The sequence below is a fragment of the Mobula birostris genome, chromosome 9, assembly GCF_030028105.1.
Source record: "Mobula birostris isolate sMobBir1 chromosome 9, sMobBir1.hap1, whole genome shotgun sequence".
Classification (NCBI taxonomy): domain Eukaryota; kingdom Metazoa; phylum Chordata; class Chondrichthyes; order Myliobatiformes; family Myliobatidae; genus Mobula; species Mobula birostris.
In genome coordinates, this window is record NC_092378.1 from 7,821,052 (window position 1) to 7,842,236 (window position 21,185).

Sequence of the window (21,185 nt, forward strand, 5' to 3'; positions counted from 1 at the left end):
GATGGAAATTACAAGATTTCACGGGCGGTGGGCTCTCGCTCTTGGAACTCGCCGAGCAGCCTGGCATTTCAATATCCCCAGGTGCACCTTCAGGGTTCGGCCCTGTGGATGACCCGATTCTTTGCCGATGAAGCACCGTGGGAGATTGAAACGTCAAGACAGCGGGCGGCATGTGCAACTGACGGAGGCCCCTGCACTCAAGCACTCTCTCTCTCTCTCTCTCTCTCTCGATGGTGAGTGAGAGTCCAGTGGTCTTCAACTTGGCAGGCTGGGACCAGCGATGTGGCAGGTTGTAACATTGAAACAGCGAGCTGCTGATCTCCCCTCTCGTTGTTGCAGGAGCAACCTCTCTCTCCCTCACCAGTGAGAGCGAGAGTCTGTCTGAGATGTTGAAGTGTTGGAATGGACAGTAGTTTTTGAAGATCATCGTCTCCTTGGGGGCTTTGCTATTGCTTGAGTGGTGGTGGGGGGGGGGGCTGATGGTTTTGCTGGAGCAAGTGAGGAGGGGGAGGGTTGACGCTTATGCGTGGGAGGAGGGTCTTGGGGTTCTAACGTTTTCTGTTATTCATTCTTTGAGGGTTTTGTGATATAAAATTGAACCCTTGTAGACAGGTTCTCATTTACAAGTTATTTGAGAGAGAAGGATTAGGTTGATCTTGGAGGAGGTAAAAGGGTCAGCACAACACTGCGGGCTGAAGGGTCTGTAAATGTGCTGTATGGCTTTGTGTCCTATGTTCACCTTATAGCATGGGTTTCCCAATCTCCTTGTATGCCATAGACTAATACCATTAAGCACAGGGTCCGTGGACCCTTGCTTTATAGCAGCATTGACAAAAGAGCTGAATTGTAGAGGTGAGGGGAGGGTAACTTCCCTGACAGCAAGGCATGATGAAGCAGTCCATGTAACAAGGCCACAAGAGTCACAAGTAAAGGCCAGTAAGTAGCATGGAGCAGTTCTGTCACACAAATTCACCATCCTCAGCATGCGGTGTCATCCCTAAACTCCTGACATTCAACCATATTGTCTCTGCTGGCCCCAACACTATTTAACATCCTGTTAGTCAACTTTGCCCAGAAACTCAACTGGATCAACCACGTAGATAATGTGGCCAAAGGTCAGGGCTTCCCTTCAACAAGTTAAGTGTCATGGAATACTTTCCACTTGCCTGAATAAGGGTAATTTGCACACTACTCACAAAAGCTCATACCTTCGAGGATAAACTAACTCCATGAATTAGTTTCTAAGCACCTAAGATATTCAATGGACGATGATTTATATATTAGGAGGACTTGCTCATTTGGGCCAAAGTTCTTGTTGCCCATTAGCAGTCCCACTGCAAAATATAATTAACCATGACTAACCAACGGGACCAGTTGATATGTCCTTCCCACCATTCTCATGAAGCAAGCCTATCAGTTCAAGAGAAAACCTCCAAAAGAGATATGAGAGGCTGAAGATTTTGTAATCCAGAGCATAAATCAAACAGCTTGATATACTCTGCAAGTCATGCAGCATCTGTGGAGGCAGACAGATATTTGATATTTTAGATTGTGACCTTGCATCAGAAGCCTGATACTGCCTGACTGACTGAGTTCCTCCAAACCATCATCTACAGTTTCTTTGTAAATATAAGAATCACCCTTTCACCCTCGCATTTATTTCTCTTTCCAATCTCTCCACTTCCTACCAAAAGACTCTCATAACATGATCCTATACATGTTATGCATTAATTTTTTGTTTTGAATGATAATATAAGTGGAGACAATAACACTAATTTTCCAAGATGTAACCATTTTGGTTCAATAGGACAAAAATGCCCTTGAACAGAAAATCCTGCAAAAGGTAGTGGATTAGGCCTAGAACATTCCTTCCAACCACTGAGCACATCCACATGAAACGCTGTTGTAGAAAAGCAGCATCCATCATCAGATATCCTCACCACCCAGGCCATGCTCTCTTCTCACTGCTGCCATCAGGTAGAAGGTACAAGTGCCTTAGGACTCACACCACCAGGTTCAAGAACAGTTACTACCCCACAGCCATCGGGCTCTTGAACAAAGGGGATAGCAACACTCACTTACCTATCCATTGAGATGTTCCCATAAGCAATGATTTCACTTTAGGCATTCTTTATCTTGTTAACTCGTTCTTGCTATTTATTGCCATTGATTTATATTTGCATTTGCACAGTCTGTTGTCTTCTGCACTCTGGTTGATCTTTCATTGATCCTGTTATAGTTACTATTCTATACATTTGCTGAGTATGCCCACAGGAAAATGAATCTCAGTGTCGAGTACAGGGCTACTGTAGGAAACTTTGTCACATGGTGTGAGCAGAATTATCTGCAGCTTAATGTGAAAAAGACTAAGGAGCTGGTGGTAGACCTGAGGAGAGCTAAGGTACCGGTGACCCCTGTTTTCATCCAGGGGGTCAGTGTGGACATGGTGGAGGATTACAGATACCTGAGGATACGTATTGACAATAAACTGGACTGGTCAAAGAACACTGAGGCTGTCTACAAGAAGGGTCAGAGCCGTCTCTATTTCCTGAGGAGACTGAGGTCCTTTAACATCTGCTGGACGATGCTGAGGATGTTCTACGAGTCTGTGGTGGCCAGTGCTATCATGTTTGCTGTTGTGTGCTGGGGCAGCAGGCTGAGGGTGGCAGACACCAACAGAATCAACAAACTCATTCGTAAGGCCAGTGATGTTGTGGGGATGGAACTGGACTCTCTCACGGTGGTGTCTGAAAAGAGGATGCTGTCTAAGTTGCATGCCATCTTGGTCAATGTCTCCCATCCACTACATAATGTACTGGGTGGGCACAGGAGTACATTCAACCAGAGACTCATTCCACCGAGATGCAACACAGAGCGTCATAGGAAGTCATTCCTGCCTGTGGCCATCAAACTTTACAACTGCTCCCTTGGAGGGTCAGACACCCTGAGCCAATAGGCTGGTCCTGGACATTTCATAATTTACTGGCATAATTTACATATTACTATTTAACTATTTATGGTTCTATTACTATTTATTATTTATGGTGCAACTGTAATGAAAACCAATTTCCCCCTGGGATCAATAAAGTATGACTATGACTATATATGTGGTGACATGTACGTACTCTGATAATAAAATTTACTTTGAACTTTGAAGTTATAAGCTAAACACATATTCAGACTTTTTTGAAAATATTTAATTCCTTTCCTGTCTTGGAGAATAAATATTGATTTAAGACAGTCAAGACACAGTCATCAGGTAGCTACGTATCTCTGTCACACACCATGACTCAAGAATGAAAAATCCTCCCACTTCAACATTCCTGCCATCATAGAAAGAAACTATTTGCCCTGTTATGTTTACCACCCCTAATCACTTCAGACTGTAAAAACATACTTTCAAAACTTATCTAAAATCTAGATATTCTTTCATAAATCTATATATTCACATCTCGAAGATTTTCCAGAAATGTGGCGGCACTGTAGCACAGCGGTTACCGTGACGCTGTTATAGAGCCATCGACCTGGGTTCAATGCCCACGGCTGTCTATAAGGAGTTTGTATGTTCTCCACATGACTGTGTGGGACTCTCCAGGTGCTCCCGTTTCCTCTCACATATCAAAGGCGTACGGGTAAGTAGGTTAATTGGTCATATGGGTGTAATAGGGTGGGGTGGGCTCTGGTCCAAAAGGGCCTGTTACCATGGTGATTCTCTAAATAAGTAAAAATAAATCTGATCCTTTGCTTTGTTAGCCTCATCATTCCCAACTGAGAGCATGAGCGGGGCATCAGCATGAGGATTTTATATAGTATACAGTATATTAGTTATTAGGTAGTGCTGGGAAATGCTGGTGGAAGAAAATTCACTTTAATGACCATCAATGTCCTTTAGCTCAACATGAAATATTTCATTTTCATTTGGAAGGTACCAGAGAGATCGAGTGTGGAAGATAATCTTTTAAAGAACCGAAGTTGCGACTTAGAATCCAGTCCTTTACACGCAAACCAATTTCTTTCTCCACCTCCCCCTCGTACCCCATCCATTATTTATTTACATACACACATTCTTTCCCCCTCTCTCTCCTTTTTCTCCCTCTGTCCCTCTGACTATACCCCTTGCCCATCCTCTGGGTTTCCCCCTCCCCCTTTTCCTTCTCTCTGGGCCTCCTGTCCCATGATCCTCTCATATCCCTTTTGCCAATCACCTGTCCAGCTCTTGGCTCCATCCCTCCCCCTCCTGTCTTCTCCTATCATTTTGGATCTCCCCCTCCCCCTCCCACTTTCAAATCTCTTACTATCTCTTCCTTCAGTTAGTCCTGACGAAGGGTCTCAGCCCAAAACGTCGACTGTACCTCTTCCTGGAGATGCTGCCTGGCCTGCTGCGTTCACCAGCAACTTTGATGTGTGTTGCTTTAATAACTTTATTGTTTTAACGTTTTTATAGGTATATTATTCCCTGTGCCTTCACCATTAGCAGGTCTTACAAAGTTGACGAAGTGATTAACATTTGAAATTTAACAAAGCAGGACCAATACCAGAAATGGTTAATGTCCAGCTACAATGACCATAGATCAGCTAAGTAAATAAATATTCCGTCTTAGCAGCTACTTATAAATTAAACCATTCTTTTTGGTGAATAACTTGTAAAATTGTTTTATTATGAACGGCTTCTAACTGTTGATGAAATACATTTAAATTGTATTACAGCAAATTAGTCATTGATTAAGAATGTAGAAGATTAGCTCTCTGAACTACTCAGATTTAACTTGTCCAGGCTCACTGAATTCCAGGTAACTATCAAATCACCGTGATAAATCCTCATTCAAATTATGAAAATTACAAGTTGGTTTTGACTTGCCTATTTGGAACTAACAAAAAAAGTCCATAAGACCATAGGAACAGATTTAGGCCTTTCAGCTCATTGAGTCTGCTCCAATATTTGATCATGACTGATTTATTTTCCCTCTCAACCCCACTCTCCTGCCTTTTCCCTGTAACCTTTGAAACTCATTCTCATCAAAAACCTATCAACCTTCACTTTAAATATTCCCAAAGACTTGTCCTGCAGTGCCGTCTGGGACAATGGATTCCACAAATTCACCACACTGGGCTAAAGAAATTCCACCTCATCTCTGTTCTAAAGGACCATCTGCCTGCTCTGGGGCTGTGCCTTCCGGTCCTGGACTCTCTCACTCTAGAAAACATCCTCTCCTCCTCCACTCTGACAAAGTGTTTCAATATTCAATAGGTTTCACTGAGATTTCCTCCTTCCTCCATTTTCCTGCCTTCTCCCTGTAACCTTTGAAATGTTTTTAAATCAAGAACCTATCAATCTTGTTTTTAAATATATGTACCCAATGATTTAGCCTCCACAGCTGTCCGTGGCAATGAATTTCACAAATCTGTCACACCGAGGCTGAAGAAATTGCACCTCATCTCAGTTCTTAAGGGGCATCCTTCCATTCTGAGGCTGTGCCCTCTGGTCCTGGACTCCCCCACTATAGGAAGCATCCTCTCCTCATCCACTCTGATATGCTTTTTAATATTCAGTACATTTCACTGAGATTCAGTCCCCTCCCCCACCACAGCCATCCTCGTAACTCAAGTGAGTACAGCCCCAGAGCTAACAAACATTCCTTATATGTTAATCCTTTCATTCCTAGGATTATTCCTGTAAACCTCTTCTGCGTATCCTTTCCTAGATATGGTGCTCATAGTACTCCAAATGTGGTCTGACCAATGCCTTATAAAGCCTCAGCATTGTATCTTCTTTTATATTCTAGTTCCCTCTAATCGAATGCCAACACTGCATTTGCCTTTCTTACCACTATCTCAATCTGCAAGTTAACTTCTAGGGATTCCTGCACTAGAACTCCCAACTTACTTTGCACCTCCAATTTCTGAATTCACTCCCCATTTAAAAAAACAGTTTACACATTTAATTGTTCTACCAAAGTGCATGACCATACACTTCCCCACAAGCCTGGCATGTAAATTCTGATTTTATGTCCCTTTCAGGATTACCCAAAGTGCTTTACACACATGTTTTAATGTGGAATTGAAGCAGAGAGACGAAGGAAAGAAGGAGTAAAAGCTGGAAGAAAAAATGTATTGATAGAGTTAGAGGCCAACATCAGAATGCTCACAAGGCACTGATGGCACAGACCATAAGACCAGAACAAAAAGGAGCAGAATTAGGTCATTAGCCCATTGAGTCTGCTCCACCATTCAATCATGGCTGATCCTTTTCTTGGTAGGGCACTGAAAACAAGTGCCAAGCAACCAGCAGGAGCACTCGAAGGCATGTGCCATCTCTCACTGCTGTAGTTGGAAGTTCAAAAGGGTGACAATCATATCAGTGTCCAAGAGTAGCAGGGTGAGTTGCCTTGACGATTATCACCCAGTTGTATTTACATCTACTGTGATGAAGTACTTTCAGAGGTTCTCATAGCCAGAATCAACTGCTGACTAAGGACCTGGACCTGCTGCATTTTGTCTGTTGTCACAATAGGTCTACGAGGGGTGATTGATAAGTTCGTGGCCTGCAGTAGAAGGAGATGAGTTATTAACTTCAAACTTTCTGCATTTTCACTCAAAGAGTTGAACTGCACGTGCATGTATCATCTCCTTCTACCCAAGGCCACAAACTTATCAATCAGCCCTGCTGTGGACTACCTGGAGGTCCAAGACACTCTCGTTACATGCACGTGCAGTTCAACTCTCTGAGTGATAATGCAGAAAGTTTAAAGTTAATAACTCATCTCCTTCTACCTCAGGCCATGAACTTATCAACCAACCCTGCTGTGAACCACTTCTACAAAGAAGGGATCTGTATGCTCCACGACCACTGGACTAAGTGTGTACATGTAGGAGGGGACTATGTTGAAAAATAAATTTGCTAGGTTTTCTAAAATTGAGTCTTTCTAACTTAGGGCACGAACCTATCAATCACCCTTCGTACAGCAGATGCAACTCACTTTATGGAGTCGGTGGGTAATACCGTTCTGGCTGACCGGAAGTGCACTGAGAGCGGTAAGCGTAAAGAAGTGGGGTGCTTACTGATCTGGTTAACAACGGATGGTGCAATCCATGTCATATTACGATCGAGGAACATGTTTGTAGACCGGATATTGAACTTCTTACTGTTGGACTTCAGCCACATTCCACCGTGATACAACACTTGGCGGCACGGGAAGTCGTTCCTGCCTGTGGCCATCGAACGTGCAGCTCCTCCCGCGGAGGGTCAGACACCCTGAGCCAATAGACTGGTCCTGGACTTATTTCCATCTGGCATAGTTTGCATTTTGTTGTTTGATTGTTGGGGTTTTTTGTATTGCTATACTTACGCTCTATTCTTGGTTGGTGCGGCTGTAACAAAACCAAATTTCCCTCGGGATTAATAAAGTATATCTATCTATCTATCTAGTTCTCCACTCATCACTTGGACAATAGCAATACTTATGTAAGGCTGCTGTTTTTTGATTATGGGTCAGCATTCAACACTATCACACCCTCAGTTATTATCAACAAGCTCCAAAGCCTGGGCCTCTGTACCTCCCGCTGCAATTGGATCCTTGACTTCCTCAGTGGGACACCACAGGCTGTGCGGATCAGAAACAACATCTCCTGTTGCTGGTAATCAACACAGGCACACCTCTGGGATTGAATTGAATTGAATTGACTTTATTTTTTACATCCTTCACATAGATGAGGAGTAACAATCTTTATGATACGCCTCCATCTAGATGTGCAATGTGCAATCATAGTAATTTATAATAAATAGAACAGTCAATGTAACATAGAAGTGCACTCAAGTCAGCATGAATTAATTAGTCTGATGGCCTGGTGAAAGAAGTTGTCCCGCAACCTGTTGGTCCTGGTTTATATGCTGCGGTACTGTTTCCTGGATGGTAGCATCTGGAGTAGATTGAGGTTGGGGTGATTCGGGTCCCCAGTGATCCTTTTTTCACACCTGTCTTTGTAAATGTCCTGAATCATGGGAAGTTCACAACTACAGATGAGTGCTCAGCCAACTGCTTTACCCTTTTTACACGCACGAGTGTCTAGCTAGGGATAGCTCAAACACCTCTTTAAATTGGTTGATGATACAACCATCGTTAGCAGGATTTCAGTTGGTAACAAGAAGGCATACAGGAGTGAGATAGGTCAGCTGGTTGAGTGGTGCTGCATCAATAGCCTTGCACTCGACATCAGTAAGACAAGAGATTGATTGTGGACTTCAGGAAGGGGAAGTTGAGGGAGCACACAACAGTCCTCATCAAGGGATGAGCAATGGAAATGGTGAGCAGTTTCAAGTTCGTGCGTGCCAACATCTCTTAAGATCTATCCTGGGTCCAACATATTAATGCAATTTCAAAGGTGGCACTTGAGGAGTTTGAGGAGACTTGCCATGTCACCAAAGATTATCGCAAATCTCTACAGGTGTACCTTGGAAAGCATTCCAGCTAGTTGTTTCGCCATCCGGTGTGGAGGGTCACTGCACAGGTTCAGAAAAAGCTGCAGCAAGTTGCAAACTCAGCCATCTTCATCATGGGCATGAGCTTACCAGCATGTTACAGCTTCGAAAGGCAATGCCTCAAAAAGGCAGCATCTAGCATTAAGGACCCCCATCACCCAGGACATGCCCTCTTCTCATTGTTACCATCAAGGAGGAAGTACAGAAGCCTTAAGGCACACATTTAGGAACTGCTTCTTCCCATCTGCTGTCAGATTCTGGATGAATGATGAACCCATGTACTCTACCTTACTATTTTTTTTTCTCCCTTTTGCACTACTCATTTAATATACTTATCTATAGAGTGGATTCAGGCAAATTGGGCCATCAGTTAATTGGGGCAGCTGCTTACGTGGGACAAATCTTAGAGGAGAAAAACAAGTTGAGAAAATAGACGGGATTCCCTTCATTTATTGGGACACCTTACCGCTTTATTGAGGCAGAGACTGTTGCTGATCATGTTCCAACACTATGCTCTAAATAGCGTCCGTTGCATATGTTTATGTTCAAAACGCAATGATTATTGTCACTGATAGTTGGCGAGAAATAAGCAGTAAGACAATTCAGACATGTTTTGCTTACTGCAGTTTCAAGCATTCAGACTTGGAGATGCCAGAAATGGCCGGGAGTGAAAATGAAATGATTTCACCACGTAAACAAGTGAGGAACAAAGAAGAATTTGAAGGTATTGACAATCATCTTTGGTGTTACTTTTGGCCCCACCGGACACTGAGCTCTTACCTATGGTTCCGTGTAGCTGTTGGCATGCATGAGTGGCCATACCCTGGCCTCCCGCTTCAACAGGCAGGCTAAACCAGGCGAGGGTAGCTGGCGGATCTCATGTCCCAGTGACATAGGGACATGCCCGCCCTAGCATGCAGACTCCAGTGGACTGGGTGGATGAGATCTACAGTGAGATCCAACAGTCAGGAAGGCGGTTCTCCAACACTCCGTGGAGAGTGAGGGGCATGACGAGGTACAGAAGAAGTCATGGTCATCCACTTTAATCAGGGAAGACCCCAGTTGTGATATCTACTTGTCCCAATGGACCCGGACGAGAGAGTGCAACAGCTTTTCCACTTTAAAAGTTCTCCCACACACGTCTCCTATCATCGTTTGATACAGCGGACAACCACCAGTAATATTTGTAAAGTTCTAGTGTGTTCTGTATTTAATTTAAATGAATAATTTGTTACTCAGTTCAAGGGTAGTTTGTTGTTTTTATAACTTTTTAACCATTTCCATGAAATGGTTAATTGGGGCAACCACTTAGTTGGGCCAAAATGTACTGTTTTGAATATATATAAATGTGTATGTGTACTGTATGTGCATTTAGGTATGTGATATATATATATATATATATATATATATATCTTGGTATAATTTATAGATTTTTAAATGATTATGTATTACAGTGTACTGCTGCCACAAAACAAATTTCATGACATACAGTATGATATTAATGATAGTAATGATATTAAACCTGATCTTGACTGCTTTTTTAGACCATAAGACCATAAGACAAAGGAGCAGAAGTAGGCCATTCGGCCCATTGAGTCTGCTCCGCCATTTTATCATGAGCTGAACCATTTTATCCTATTTAGTCCCACTGCCCCGCCTTCTCACCATAACCTTTGATGCCATGGCTACTCAGATACCTATCAATCTCTGCCTTAAATACACCCAATGACTTGGCCTCCACTGCTGCCCGTGGCAACAAATTCCATAGATTCACCACCCTCTGACCAATAAAAATTTCTTCGCATTTCTGTTCTGAATGAGCACCCTTCAATCCTGAAGTCATGCCCTCTCGTACTAGACTCCCCCATCATGGGAAACAACTTTGCCACATCCACTCTGTCCATGCCTTTTAACATTCGAAATGTTTCTATGAGGTCTCCCCTCATTCTTCGCCATTCTCTTCACTTTCCCCATAACTCTTAATCCCCTTTATCAATTATGAACCTATTAATTTCTGCTTTAAGTCCATCCAATTACTTGGCCTCCACAGCCCCCTGTGGCAATGAGTTCCATATGTTCACCACACCTTAGCTGAAGAAATACTTCCTCATCTCAGCTTTAAAGTGGTGTCCGGCACTGTCCCACTAATGGAAACATTCTCTCTGTATCCACTCCACCCAGGCCTCTCAGTATTTGCACATTTGAGCTTTTGTGCAGGATACTAAAGAATAATTTAATTAATGTGGGTACAAAGCTCAGAGAATTGTGGAGCTACATTCATTCCACACTAACATATGGAAGCAAATGTTGGACAATATCAAAGCAAAATGAGGGAAAACTCGAAGCTGCAGAAATGTGGTTTTTGAGAATGCTGAGAATATCACGGAAGGCCAGAGTAACAAGTGAGGAAATTTGTGAAAAGCTGGAATAAGAGAAGAGATGACATTATCAATCAGGAAATGGCAGTTGGAATTTCTGGAAAGAAAAGCTCAAAAATCTTGCAGTGATGGGAAAACCTGATGAAAGAAATACTCACGGTCAACAGCTCATGACATTCATCAATGGATGAAGAGGCATAAGTTTTGAAGAGCTTATTCGAACTTCTCAGATTAAAGACAGACAGAAGACCATAATCACCCACGCCATACAACATGGCACATAATGGTGATAATGAATGAGATCCCCTCCCACCTTCATCCTTCTGAACTCCACTGAGTATAGGCCCAGAGCCTCAAACGAGCCTTAGTGTGTTAAGCCTTTCATTCCCTTAGTGATCTGCTTTCTGTTTCTATGTCTCTCTCATGGTTTTCCCCTTCCTTCTCGTAAAAGCTCCATTCATTCCTCTGTGTCTTTTACACCTACGCTCTTCATTTTATTTCTCACACCAGAGTTCTGTAATTGACTTATTTATCACCCAGTGTTTCTCCTCGGCAGCTTTTTACAGACTTCCAGCAGGGCTGCATCTCAGTTGCTCACTGTTCTACCACATCAATCCAGGAACTCACCTTTGCCCAACCCCTGCACTAACTAACCCATCTTCCTCCATTTCTGACACCTACATTCTATCCCTGATCACCAAGTAAACCTTCTCCTCATCTTCTTGACAAAAGCTTCTAAGGTTATTTATTTTTAAAACAAGTTAATTCAGCTACATTAAAAAAATATATCCTTCCATATGTTGCTGAAAGCAGAACGAGGGATATATAAATAGAAATAAATATATTTGTAATAATTGATAAAAAAATTGAAAACAGAATTAACTAAATATAGGCTTAAAGATGCAAGTACTGAAGGCACAAGCTATCTATACATACCATGGGGTTAATATATTAATTGGTCAGAATTATAACAGATAAAAATTCAAAGTACATTTATTATCAAAGTATGTATAGCATATACAACCTTGAGATTCATCTTCACTACAGACAGCTACGAAACAAAGAAAACCATGGAACTAACCCATTCAAAGACAAACATCAAACTCCTCTCCCCCCATGTGCAAAAATAAAATCTCATCAACAGCAAAAAACATTCATTATCAATTTAATGATCAAATTAATTATCACAATGCAAAGAACATTGTCAATGCCAGTATGGGATTATGAGACTGATACTTAATTAATCTCCCCTTTCAGTTCCTCTGCCAAAGGGTTTCAGTATGAAACGCCGACTGTTTAATCATTTCCATAGATGCTGCCTGACCTGCTGAGCTCCTCCAGCACTTTGTGTGCGTTGCTCTGGATTTCTCTGTCCCTTAGGATTGTGAAGGCGAGAGTGTATTTATATAAAAATCTAGATAATTTTTGGAACTATCACAGAACTATTGGTGATAGTGAGTTGGCTCAAAAGGAGAGTTGAAACTGGGGAACTAAGCCACAAACATACTGAAAGATGGGCTGAATGGCCTCCTCCTGCTCCAATGTTCTACTGTGCTCACATTCTTCTTTATGTATATTTCCACTGTTTCGACAGGCAATGCGGGAGGAACACTGGAGACTTTGAACAGAGGCTTAACTTGTAGTTATTTAGTTATAGTTAATGAGTAGCAGAGTGGAGAAATGTCTCTACCAAAGGAGGTGTAAGGTGCTCCCTCCCTCTGTTAGACTGCAAGGTGTAGCACCTGCTTAGCCCCTTGATCAGGGTCATGTGAAGTCATAGGACTAGGTGATGATCACTGAAGGGTACTGATAATGGCTGGGGTCAGCCATCTAGTAAAGACACTGCCCAGGAGAAGGCAATGGCAAACCACTTCACCAGAAAAATTTGCTGAGAACAATCATGGCCTTGGAGACCATGGTCGCACACATCAAACGACAAGGCACATAATGATGATGATGAAGTATAGTTATTGCAGAGCTAAATGAGGTGCAAAGTTCAAATTTATAATCAAAACACATGTGTCACCATATACAACCTTGAGATTTGTTTACCAAACCAAACAGTGATGCAGCCAGTTAGAATGCACAGTGCAGTCCAACTGTAGACATTTGCGCGTGTCTTTGGTTGACATATGAAATCTTTTCAAACTCCTAGTGAAATACAGCTGCTGTTGCACCTTCTTTGTAGCTGCATTGATATGTTGGGCCCACAAACTGCTCACTCTCTCCAGCTCTGATCCCTCTATGAGGAGGGGAGATGTGTGAGGTAGGATGTGGAGATCGATGGGCAGTTTGACTGGCTACGGTTAGTTTTCGATCTCTGACAAAAGTTCATTGAAATGCCTAATACAGGAAGCATAAAAGCTCCAAATTAATACTATATTTTTATGTAACATATGGAGCATTTTGCATTTAACCTTTATGTCAAATGTCAAAACATTTGTTGTGCTAATTGTTATTAGCTGTCACTTATTTTGGAATGAGGGAGCTCTTTCCTCATTTCACATACTTCAACTTGTGAATAATAATTTTAATAGTTTTGTTGTGAGATTCTTGTGCTCCTCTCCAGAAGGTGCTGACTCATACTAGGGTATGGTTTCATAGACGCCACTTGCTTATCTAATTGGCCATTATTCACCTACAAAGTTTATAATGCTGCGTAGTGAGCGCTGTCTAGCTTCTAAACTGGAAAATCTGATCCCATATTCGCCTGCCAATACTTTGTCCACTTTCTGGTCAGGAGTAGGTCGGAATAGACTGCAAACATGCCCGTTACCAAAACACTCTGGATGAAGACTAATCTCAGTGGTTCAGAAATTGTTGGAGTCTGTATTAAGGATGAGGTTTCAGGGTACTTGGAGACTAATGATAAAATAAGTCAAAGTCAGCATGGTTTCTGTCAAGGGAATATTGTCTGACAAATCTGCTAGAGCTCTTTGATGAAGTAACAGGCAGGGTGGACAAAGGAGAGGCAGTGGATGTCATTTAGTTGGATTTTCAGAAGGCATTTGATAAGGTGCCACACGTGAGGCTGCTCAATAAGATAAAATCCTATGGCATTACGGGAAAGATACTGGCATGGATAGAGGAATGGCTGAGAGGCAGGAGGCAGCGAGTGGGAATAAAGGGGGGCTTTTCTGATTGGCTGCAGATGACAAATTGTGGTCCTCAGTCGGTATTGGGACCACTACTTTTCACATTGTTTGTCAATGGTTTAGATAATGGAATTGATGGCTTTGTGGCAAAATTTGCAGATGATATGAAGAAAGGTGGAGGGTTAGGTAATGCCGAGGAAGCAAAGTGATTGCAGCAGGAAATCATCAACTTCGGAAATTTTCTCAGTGACTAGACTAAAATCCAAACCAAGTTGTTAATATGCAACTTCAGGTGGTAAACTGAGCAACTCAGGCGGTCGCTATGAAAAGGCATAAAGGGTTACTGTTATCAGATGCTTCCTGACCTGTTGAGTACCTGTGTGTGTTTATCTGGATTTCCAGCTTCTCTAGAATCCCTTGTGTTCAGATAGCAAAGATATCTTGTGGAGTGACATGTCACTGAATCCAAATCCAGCTGTTTAAATGGTCTTCATCTTTGTGATCATCATCACAAAGTGCCGCGTCGTATTCCATGGGCGATCGTGGTCTTTCCATGACCATGTAAAATTTTTCTACAGAAGTGGTTTGCCATTGCCCTTTTCTGATGAGCCCAGCCATTATCAATAGGTTTCAGGGATTGTCTGCCTGGTGTCAGTGGTCACATAACCAGAACTTGTGATATGCACCAGCTGCTCATACGATCATCCACCACCTGCTCCCATGGCTTCACGTGATCCTGATCGGGGGTGGGGGGACTAAGTAGGTGCTACACTTTGCCCAAGGGTGATCTACAGGCTAGTGGAGGGAAGAAGTGCCTTACACCTCCCTTGGTAGAGACGTATCTCCACCCCGCCGCCCATTATGAAAAAATTTCTGGTTTCTGTTCTTTTGGCATATTGCATGTTCTTTTTGCATTCCAAGACTGCAATATCATTTACATGATCTAATATATCTGGTTGGTCTGACTATAATGATCCTTTCACTATCGTGTGAAATGTAACTACCGTCTCGGTGCACTTTCCAGTCAGCAGTCCTATTTTTCTATGAGGCTAAATAACCGAGCTTCCTAATAACATGATTTAAACACATCCACTTCTCAGGGGATCAATTATTCTATGTAACAATGCTGCTGACGTGGATTGGCAGAACGTTTATCCTGGTGACACAGCTGCCCAATAACAAAGCAAACACTTCTCAGATATTTTGCCAACTTTACACTGAACATGTCACGCATACAGCAATCCTTAAATTTCCAATCAGAGGTGCTGTATAATGCTGTATTTGTTTTACACTGTATTTTTTAAATTTAGGGTCTGAGTGTCAAAATTGCTAGCCTTTTAATGAAGAGCAGGAAGAGAATATTTCAGAGGGGCAAGTCCACCAAATAAATTTCTACAATGAGAAATCTTTAGAAAAAAATAAATGTGTACTGGAACTAACACTGATTATATTACTAGTCTGGTAGTTTAGCAAGAAGTTGAACATGAGGTAATTATTTCAATTTTAGAATATTATTTTTCTGTACAAGTAAGAAATTCATCTTTGAGATAAATGCACAAAGTGATCAAGTCAGAGTTATATTATAATAGAGGAACTCAGCAGGCTAGGCAGCATCTATAGAAAAGAGTAAACATTCAATGTTTTGGGCCGAGACCCTTTATCAGGATGGATGAAGGGTCTCGGCCCAAAACATTGACAGTTTATTCTTTTCCACAGATGCTGCCTGGCCTGCTAAGTTCTTCCAGCATTTTTTGTGGGTGGCTTGGATTTCCTGCACCCGCAGATTTTCTCTTGCTTTTATAATAGGCTGGTTTGTATCTGGATTCACAACCTGCCACCTCTGCGTACGCAGGACCGAGCAAGCTGACCTGCTTGTTATCACCAGGCAGAGGGACTCCAATTCGGTGACTGGACTTCAAGCAGAAAAGGTACTGGAGTCCTGCCTCCACAATATCTTTCAACAGCTCAGCATGGTTAAAGATTCTAAACGTCAGCTACATTTGAAAAATTATTTTAAAAGACTTAAAAAATTAAAGAAGAAAAAATTAAATATTAAGGGACATAAAAGCAAATATGTGATTAAAACGGCTGAACTATTAACCTGCATGGACCTTCATGTATAGGTTTTGTGATATTTCATTTTTATTCATTGAAATACAGTGCAGAATAGGACCACCCAATCCTTCGAGCCACACTACCCAGCAATCTCCCAATTTAACCTTAGACTAATCACAAAACAATTTACAATGACCAATTACCCTACCGACCGGTACGTCTTAGACCTGTGGGAAAGAACTGGAGCACCTGGAGGAAACCTACGTGGTCACAGGGAAAATGTATAATCTCCTTACAGGCAGTGGGCAGGAAAATGAATGGAGAAACATTATTTACATTGTGCAATGATGCCATAAAGCTGAGGGGTTGGTCATGAAGTCTCTTTGGCCCTCTCCTGCCAGGATGGAGGTACAGCAGTGTCAGGACTTGGACTGCCAGTTGGGATTCTTCTCTCAGGCTCTGAGACTAATGAATACTCCACCGCCACTAGGACCCCAGGCAGTTTTCTGTTTACGGTTTACCTATGCTGCACATACATGCGTTTTGAATTATATTTTATTAACTCATGTGTTTTATGTGCTGTGTTTGATATATGTATTGTGGGTGCACAGAGGTCCAAAGAAACATTGTTTCGTTTCGTTGTATATATGTACAGTCTGATGAGAATAAATTTGAACTTGAACTTTGAAATGTCCTTCAAGGGAACTTCTCCTCAGCACATCAGTTTTACTCCAATGGGTTCATGACTGAGTTCAGTTGGGGCAGGGAGGTGAGGTGGATCTGCATCTGACGTCCAATTTATCTGAGACTTCTGCCACTGGCTGTACAACTTATCTGAGACTTCTGCCATTGGCTGTACAACGTATCTGAGACTTCTGCCATTGGCTGTACAACGTATCTGAGACTTCTGCCATTGGCTGTGCACACATGGAAGTCTGAGCTCAAATGGGTCTTCTGGTATCTTCCCCCTTCCTTCTCAGTCCTGATGAAGGTTCTTGGCTGAAACGTCAACTGTTGATTCATTTCCTTAGATGCTGCCTGACCTGCTGAGTCCCTGCAGCATTTTGTGTGTGTTGCTGTGGACATCGAGCATATGCCAACTTTCTCCCGTTTAGGCTCACCTCTGTCAGACGCGGCCTAGTTGGTAACATTCTCACCAGAAGTTTTTAAGTCCATGTGCCAGTCAAAACCTTTACAACCAAGGTCGGTAAGCAGTGCAGTACTGAAGGAGTGAAGCATAGCTGGTGCTGCCATATTTCAGATATTAAACTGTATCCTCTTTATTCTGTCAGGTGAAACTGTCCCCTGCAATACCTCATGAAGAACTGGGCAGTTCTCAGTGTGCTAACCATTGTTTATCTTTCAATCACGATCGGAAAAATGAGTTTGCTGGTCCTTGTCACTTTGGTATTTATGTGAGTTTGTCATGCACAGATTGTCTGCTGTGCTTCCTGCAACTCTGTACTGTCCGGGTTTTAAAAGTATTTCCCTCCCTCTAAAGTGATCTGGAATGTTGGAAGGCACGATATTGCAAACCATACCAATTTTCCTTTTGCTAATGTTTACACATTTCCTGCCAACCTCACAGCTGATGGAAAACCCAGCACAGGCCATGGGGAATTGATATTTGCTTCTTGTATGAAAATTAAAATTTCAAACAGCGTATTGCATCAGTTCAGGTTTTAATGTGAGTGATAATGATGGCATAAAAATACTCAAAGTAGCAGAAAATTTTATTTCTGTTCTGTGTACATTTCTTGGCAATTTGACTCCTATTTTCACCTAACGTCCAATACTCTGCAAAAGCCTAAGACTTTTACACTGTACTGTAGTAATTTTTATGTATTTCAGTGTACTGCTGCCACAAAATAAAAACACATTTCATGACATATGTGAGTGATGATAAACCTGACTCTGATATGGGTCTCTATTGTGGACTGAGAGTGGGAAGGAGGCAGAGAGAGGGGAATCATGGTTGGGAAAAGGGGAAGGGAGAAGGGAGGGAGTGGGAAGCACCAGGGAGACATTCTGTAATGATCAATAACCAATTGTTTGGAAGCAAATGACTTTGCCTGGTGTTTCAGGGCTGGATGATTCCTCACCTGCACCACGCCCCACCCCAGCACTCCCCTGCCACCTGTCCCACACCTCTCCCACAGCACTCCACCCTCACCATTCCCAGCATCCTTTGCTCCCGCCAGATTTACAAACATGCTCTCAGCTCCACGTTGACAAATACAGTACTGTGCAAAAGTCATAGGCACCCTACATATATATATTACACAGTAATGTAAACACAGGATATTTGTTGGTGTGAGGCAGAATCAGAGCCATTATATTGATGTCTATTTTGGGTATTGGTTTTAATAGAAAAGAGCCTAATTCATTGAAGGAACTTGATTATATAAGTTTTCTAGACTTTTAATACTTTATTCCCCGAGTAACACATGTCCCAAAAATAAATATCTAGGAAAATTTACTGTAATAAAACAAAGCACTGATGACAGAAATTTTGGATTCTCATTTAATATGAGCCAGAATTAATTATTTCATCACATTACTGATTTCAGGCTACATAGCTCAGTATTCTTGGGCTCAGAGGTGGGCAAAAGGACCTTCTACGTCTCCCTGTTAGGAACAGAATGAAACCAAAGGGAAAAGCAGAGACTGATTACAAGCTTACATGGAACACAGGTGTTGCCTGTTCTGTTCAGATTCAAATCAGAATCAGTTTTATTGTCACCGATGTACAGTATGTCATGAAATGTGTTGTTTTGCAGCAGCAGTGCAGAGGAATACACTAAAAAAAACCAAAGTGCGTTCTTTTTTGCTTGTTTTTTTTTGTTGCTGGTGGCACGAAGTTTTCTTGTGCATGGGGGGCGTGGGTGAGGGGTTTTGCTATTGTCTTTGAACGGGTTCCATGGTGTTTCTTTGTTTTGTTGCTGTCTGTGGGGTAGACAAATCTCAGGGTTGTATAACCATATAACAATTACAGCACGGAAACAGACCATCTCGGCCCTTCTAGTCCGTGCCGAACTCTTACCCTATCCTATTCCCACCGACCTGCACTCAGCCCATAACCCTCCAATCCTTTCCTGTCCATATATCTATCCAACTTAACTTTAAACGACATCATCTAACGTGCCTCAACCACTTCTGCTGGAAGCTCGTTCCACACAGCTACCACTCTCTGAGTAAAGAAGTTCCCCCTCATGTTACCCCTAAACTTTTGTCCTCTAATTCTCAACCCATGCCCTCTTGTTTGAATCTCCCCCACTCTCAATGGAAAAAGCCTATCCACGTCAACTCTATCAATCCCCCTCATAATTTTAAACACCTCTATCAAGTCCCCCCTCAACCTTCTACGCTCCAAAGAATAAAGACCTAATTTGTTCAACCTTTCTCTATAACTTAGGAGATGAAACCCAGGCAACATTTTAGTAAACCACCTCTGTACTCTCTCAATTTTATTGACATCCTTCCTTATATTATATACTGCATACATACGTTGATAATAAATGTACTTTGAATCTTTGAATTTGAGATAAATATAAAAATAAATTAGTGCAAAAATAGGGCAAAATAGTGAGGTAGTTTTCATGGGTTCATGGACCGTTCAGAAATCTGATGGCAGAGGGGAAGAAGCAGCACCTAAAATGTTGAGTGTGCCTTCAGACTTCTCCCTGATGGTAGTAATAAGAAGAGAGCATCAGGGTTCTCCCTGATGGTAGTAATAAGAAGAGAGCATCAGGCTTCTCCCTGATGGTAGTAATAAGAAGAGAGCATCAGGCTTCTCCCTGATGGTAGTAATAAGAAGAGAGCATCAGGCTTCTCCCTGGTGGTAGTAATAAGAAGAGAGCATCAGGGTTCTCCCTGGTGGTAGTAATAAGAAGAGAGCATCAAGCTTCTCCCTGAAGGTAGTAATAAGAAGAGAGCATCAAGCTTCTCCCTGAAGGTAGTAATAAGAAGAGAGCATCAGGCTTCTCCCTGATGGTAGTAATAAGAAGAGAGCATCAGGCTTCTCCCTGATGGTAGTAATAAGAAGAGAGCATCAGGCTTCTCCCTGATGGTAGTAATAAGAAGAGAGCATCAGGGTTCTCCCTGATGGTAGTAATAAGAAGAGAGCATCAGGGTTCTCCCTGATGGTAGTAATAAGAAGAGAGCATCAGGGTTCTCCCTGATGGTAGTAATAAGAAGAGAGCATCAGGGTTCTCCCTGATGGTAGTAATAAGAAGAGAGCATCAGGGTTCTCCCTGATGGTAGTAATAAGAAGAGAGCATCAGGGTTCTCCCTGATGGTAGTAATAAGAAGAGAGCATCAGGGTTCTCCCCGATGGTAGTAATAAGAAGACAGCATGTCCTGGGTGACTTAATCTATCTCACTTGTGTACACCTCCTCATTACCATCTGAGATTCTACCTAAAACAGTTGTCTCATCGGCGAGTTAATACATCTGTTCGTTTCTGTTTTGTTCAGTTAATGCAGATCCTCCCTATGCTTGTGTGTAGAAAACAGTTACCAAGGTAGAAAGAAGTTCATGCAGAAATCTACTTTATATTGAATCAACAGAGCAAAACGTCACTGGTTGGAACCACCAGAAGAGCAAAATTAATGCAATAAATTATTCAGCACACAAGAAGCCCTGGATAGAATGATGAATAGATTAACACACCAATCAATAAACAATTATGGATAGATGAATAATGTTTCTCAATGGTTACTATATTGTGATCATAGCCTTACCTCAATCAATTTTTTATAAACATTTGAGTAAACATGAGGACTTACCTGTCCACCCGCAGCTGGCAAACGATACTCAGAATATCAACCACCCCTTCATTTCTGAGCTGATGGCATCCGATGGTGATGGCAATAAAACAGCCAGTCCTCCCTATCCCGGCACTGAAAGGAAGGCAAAATGGGGCAGATCCAATCAATCACCACTTCATAGACTTCAACTATTTAGCATAACATCCTCAATGATTTTGACAATGACTGAACCCAGGTGTGGAGGAACGACAGACTCCCATGTAGAGTCAGAAACAAGAGATACATGGGAATTCCAACAGAACATCAGAGGCACAGCCAAGTGACACTGCAAGACAAATCATTCTCAACACAAGGACCCCGCAATAAGCGCTAATCGGGATTCCACTTTAAATAACCACAGAACGCGTAAAAC

At 42.2% G+C, this 21,185-nt stretch overlaps 1 protein-coding gene across 1 annotated transcript in view; it reads right to left on the reverse strand.

Annotated features, from left to right (window-relative positions):
• LOC140202521 (receptor-type tyrosine-protein phosphatase R-like) overlaps nucleotides 1–21,185 on the reverse strand; it is a 285,315-nt gene that overhangs the window by 12,042 nt on the left and 252,088 nt on the right. Inside the window, exon 12 of the mRNA XM_072267467.1 lies at nucleotides 20,792–20,905. Within this exon, the coding sequence (XP_072123568.1) occupies nucleotides 20,792–20,905 (114 nt within the window). The remainder of the gene's footprint in view (nucleotides 1–20,791; nucleotides 20,906–21,185) is intronic.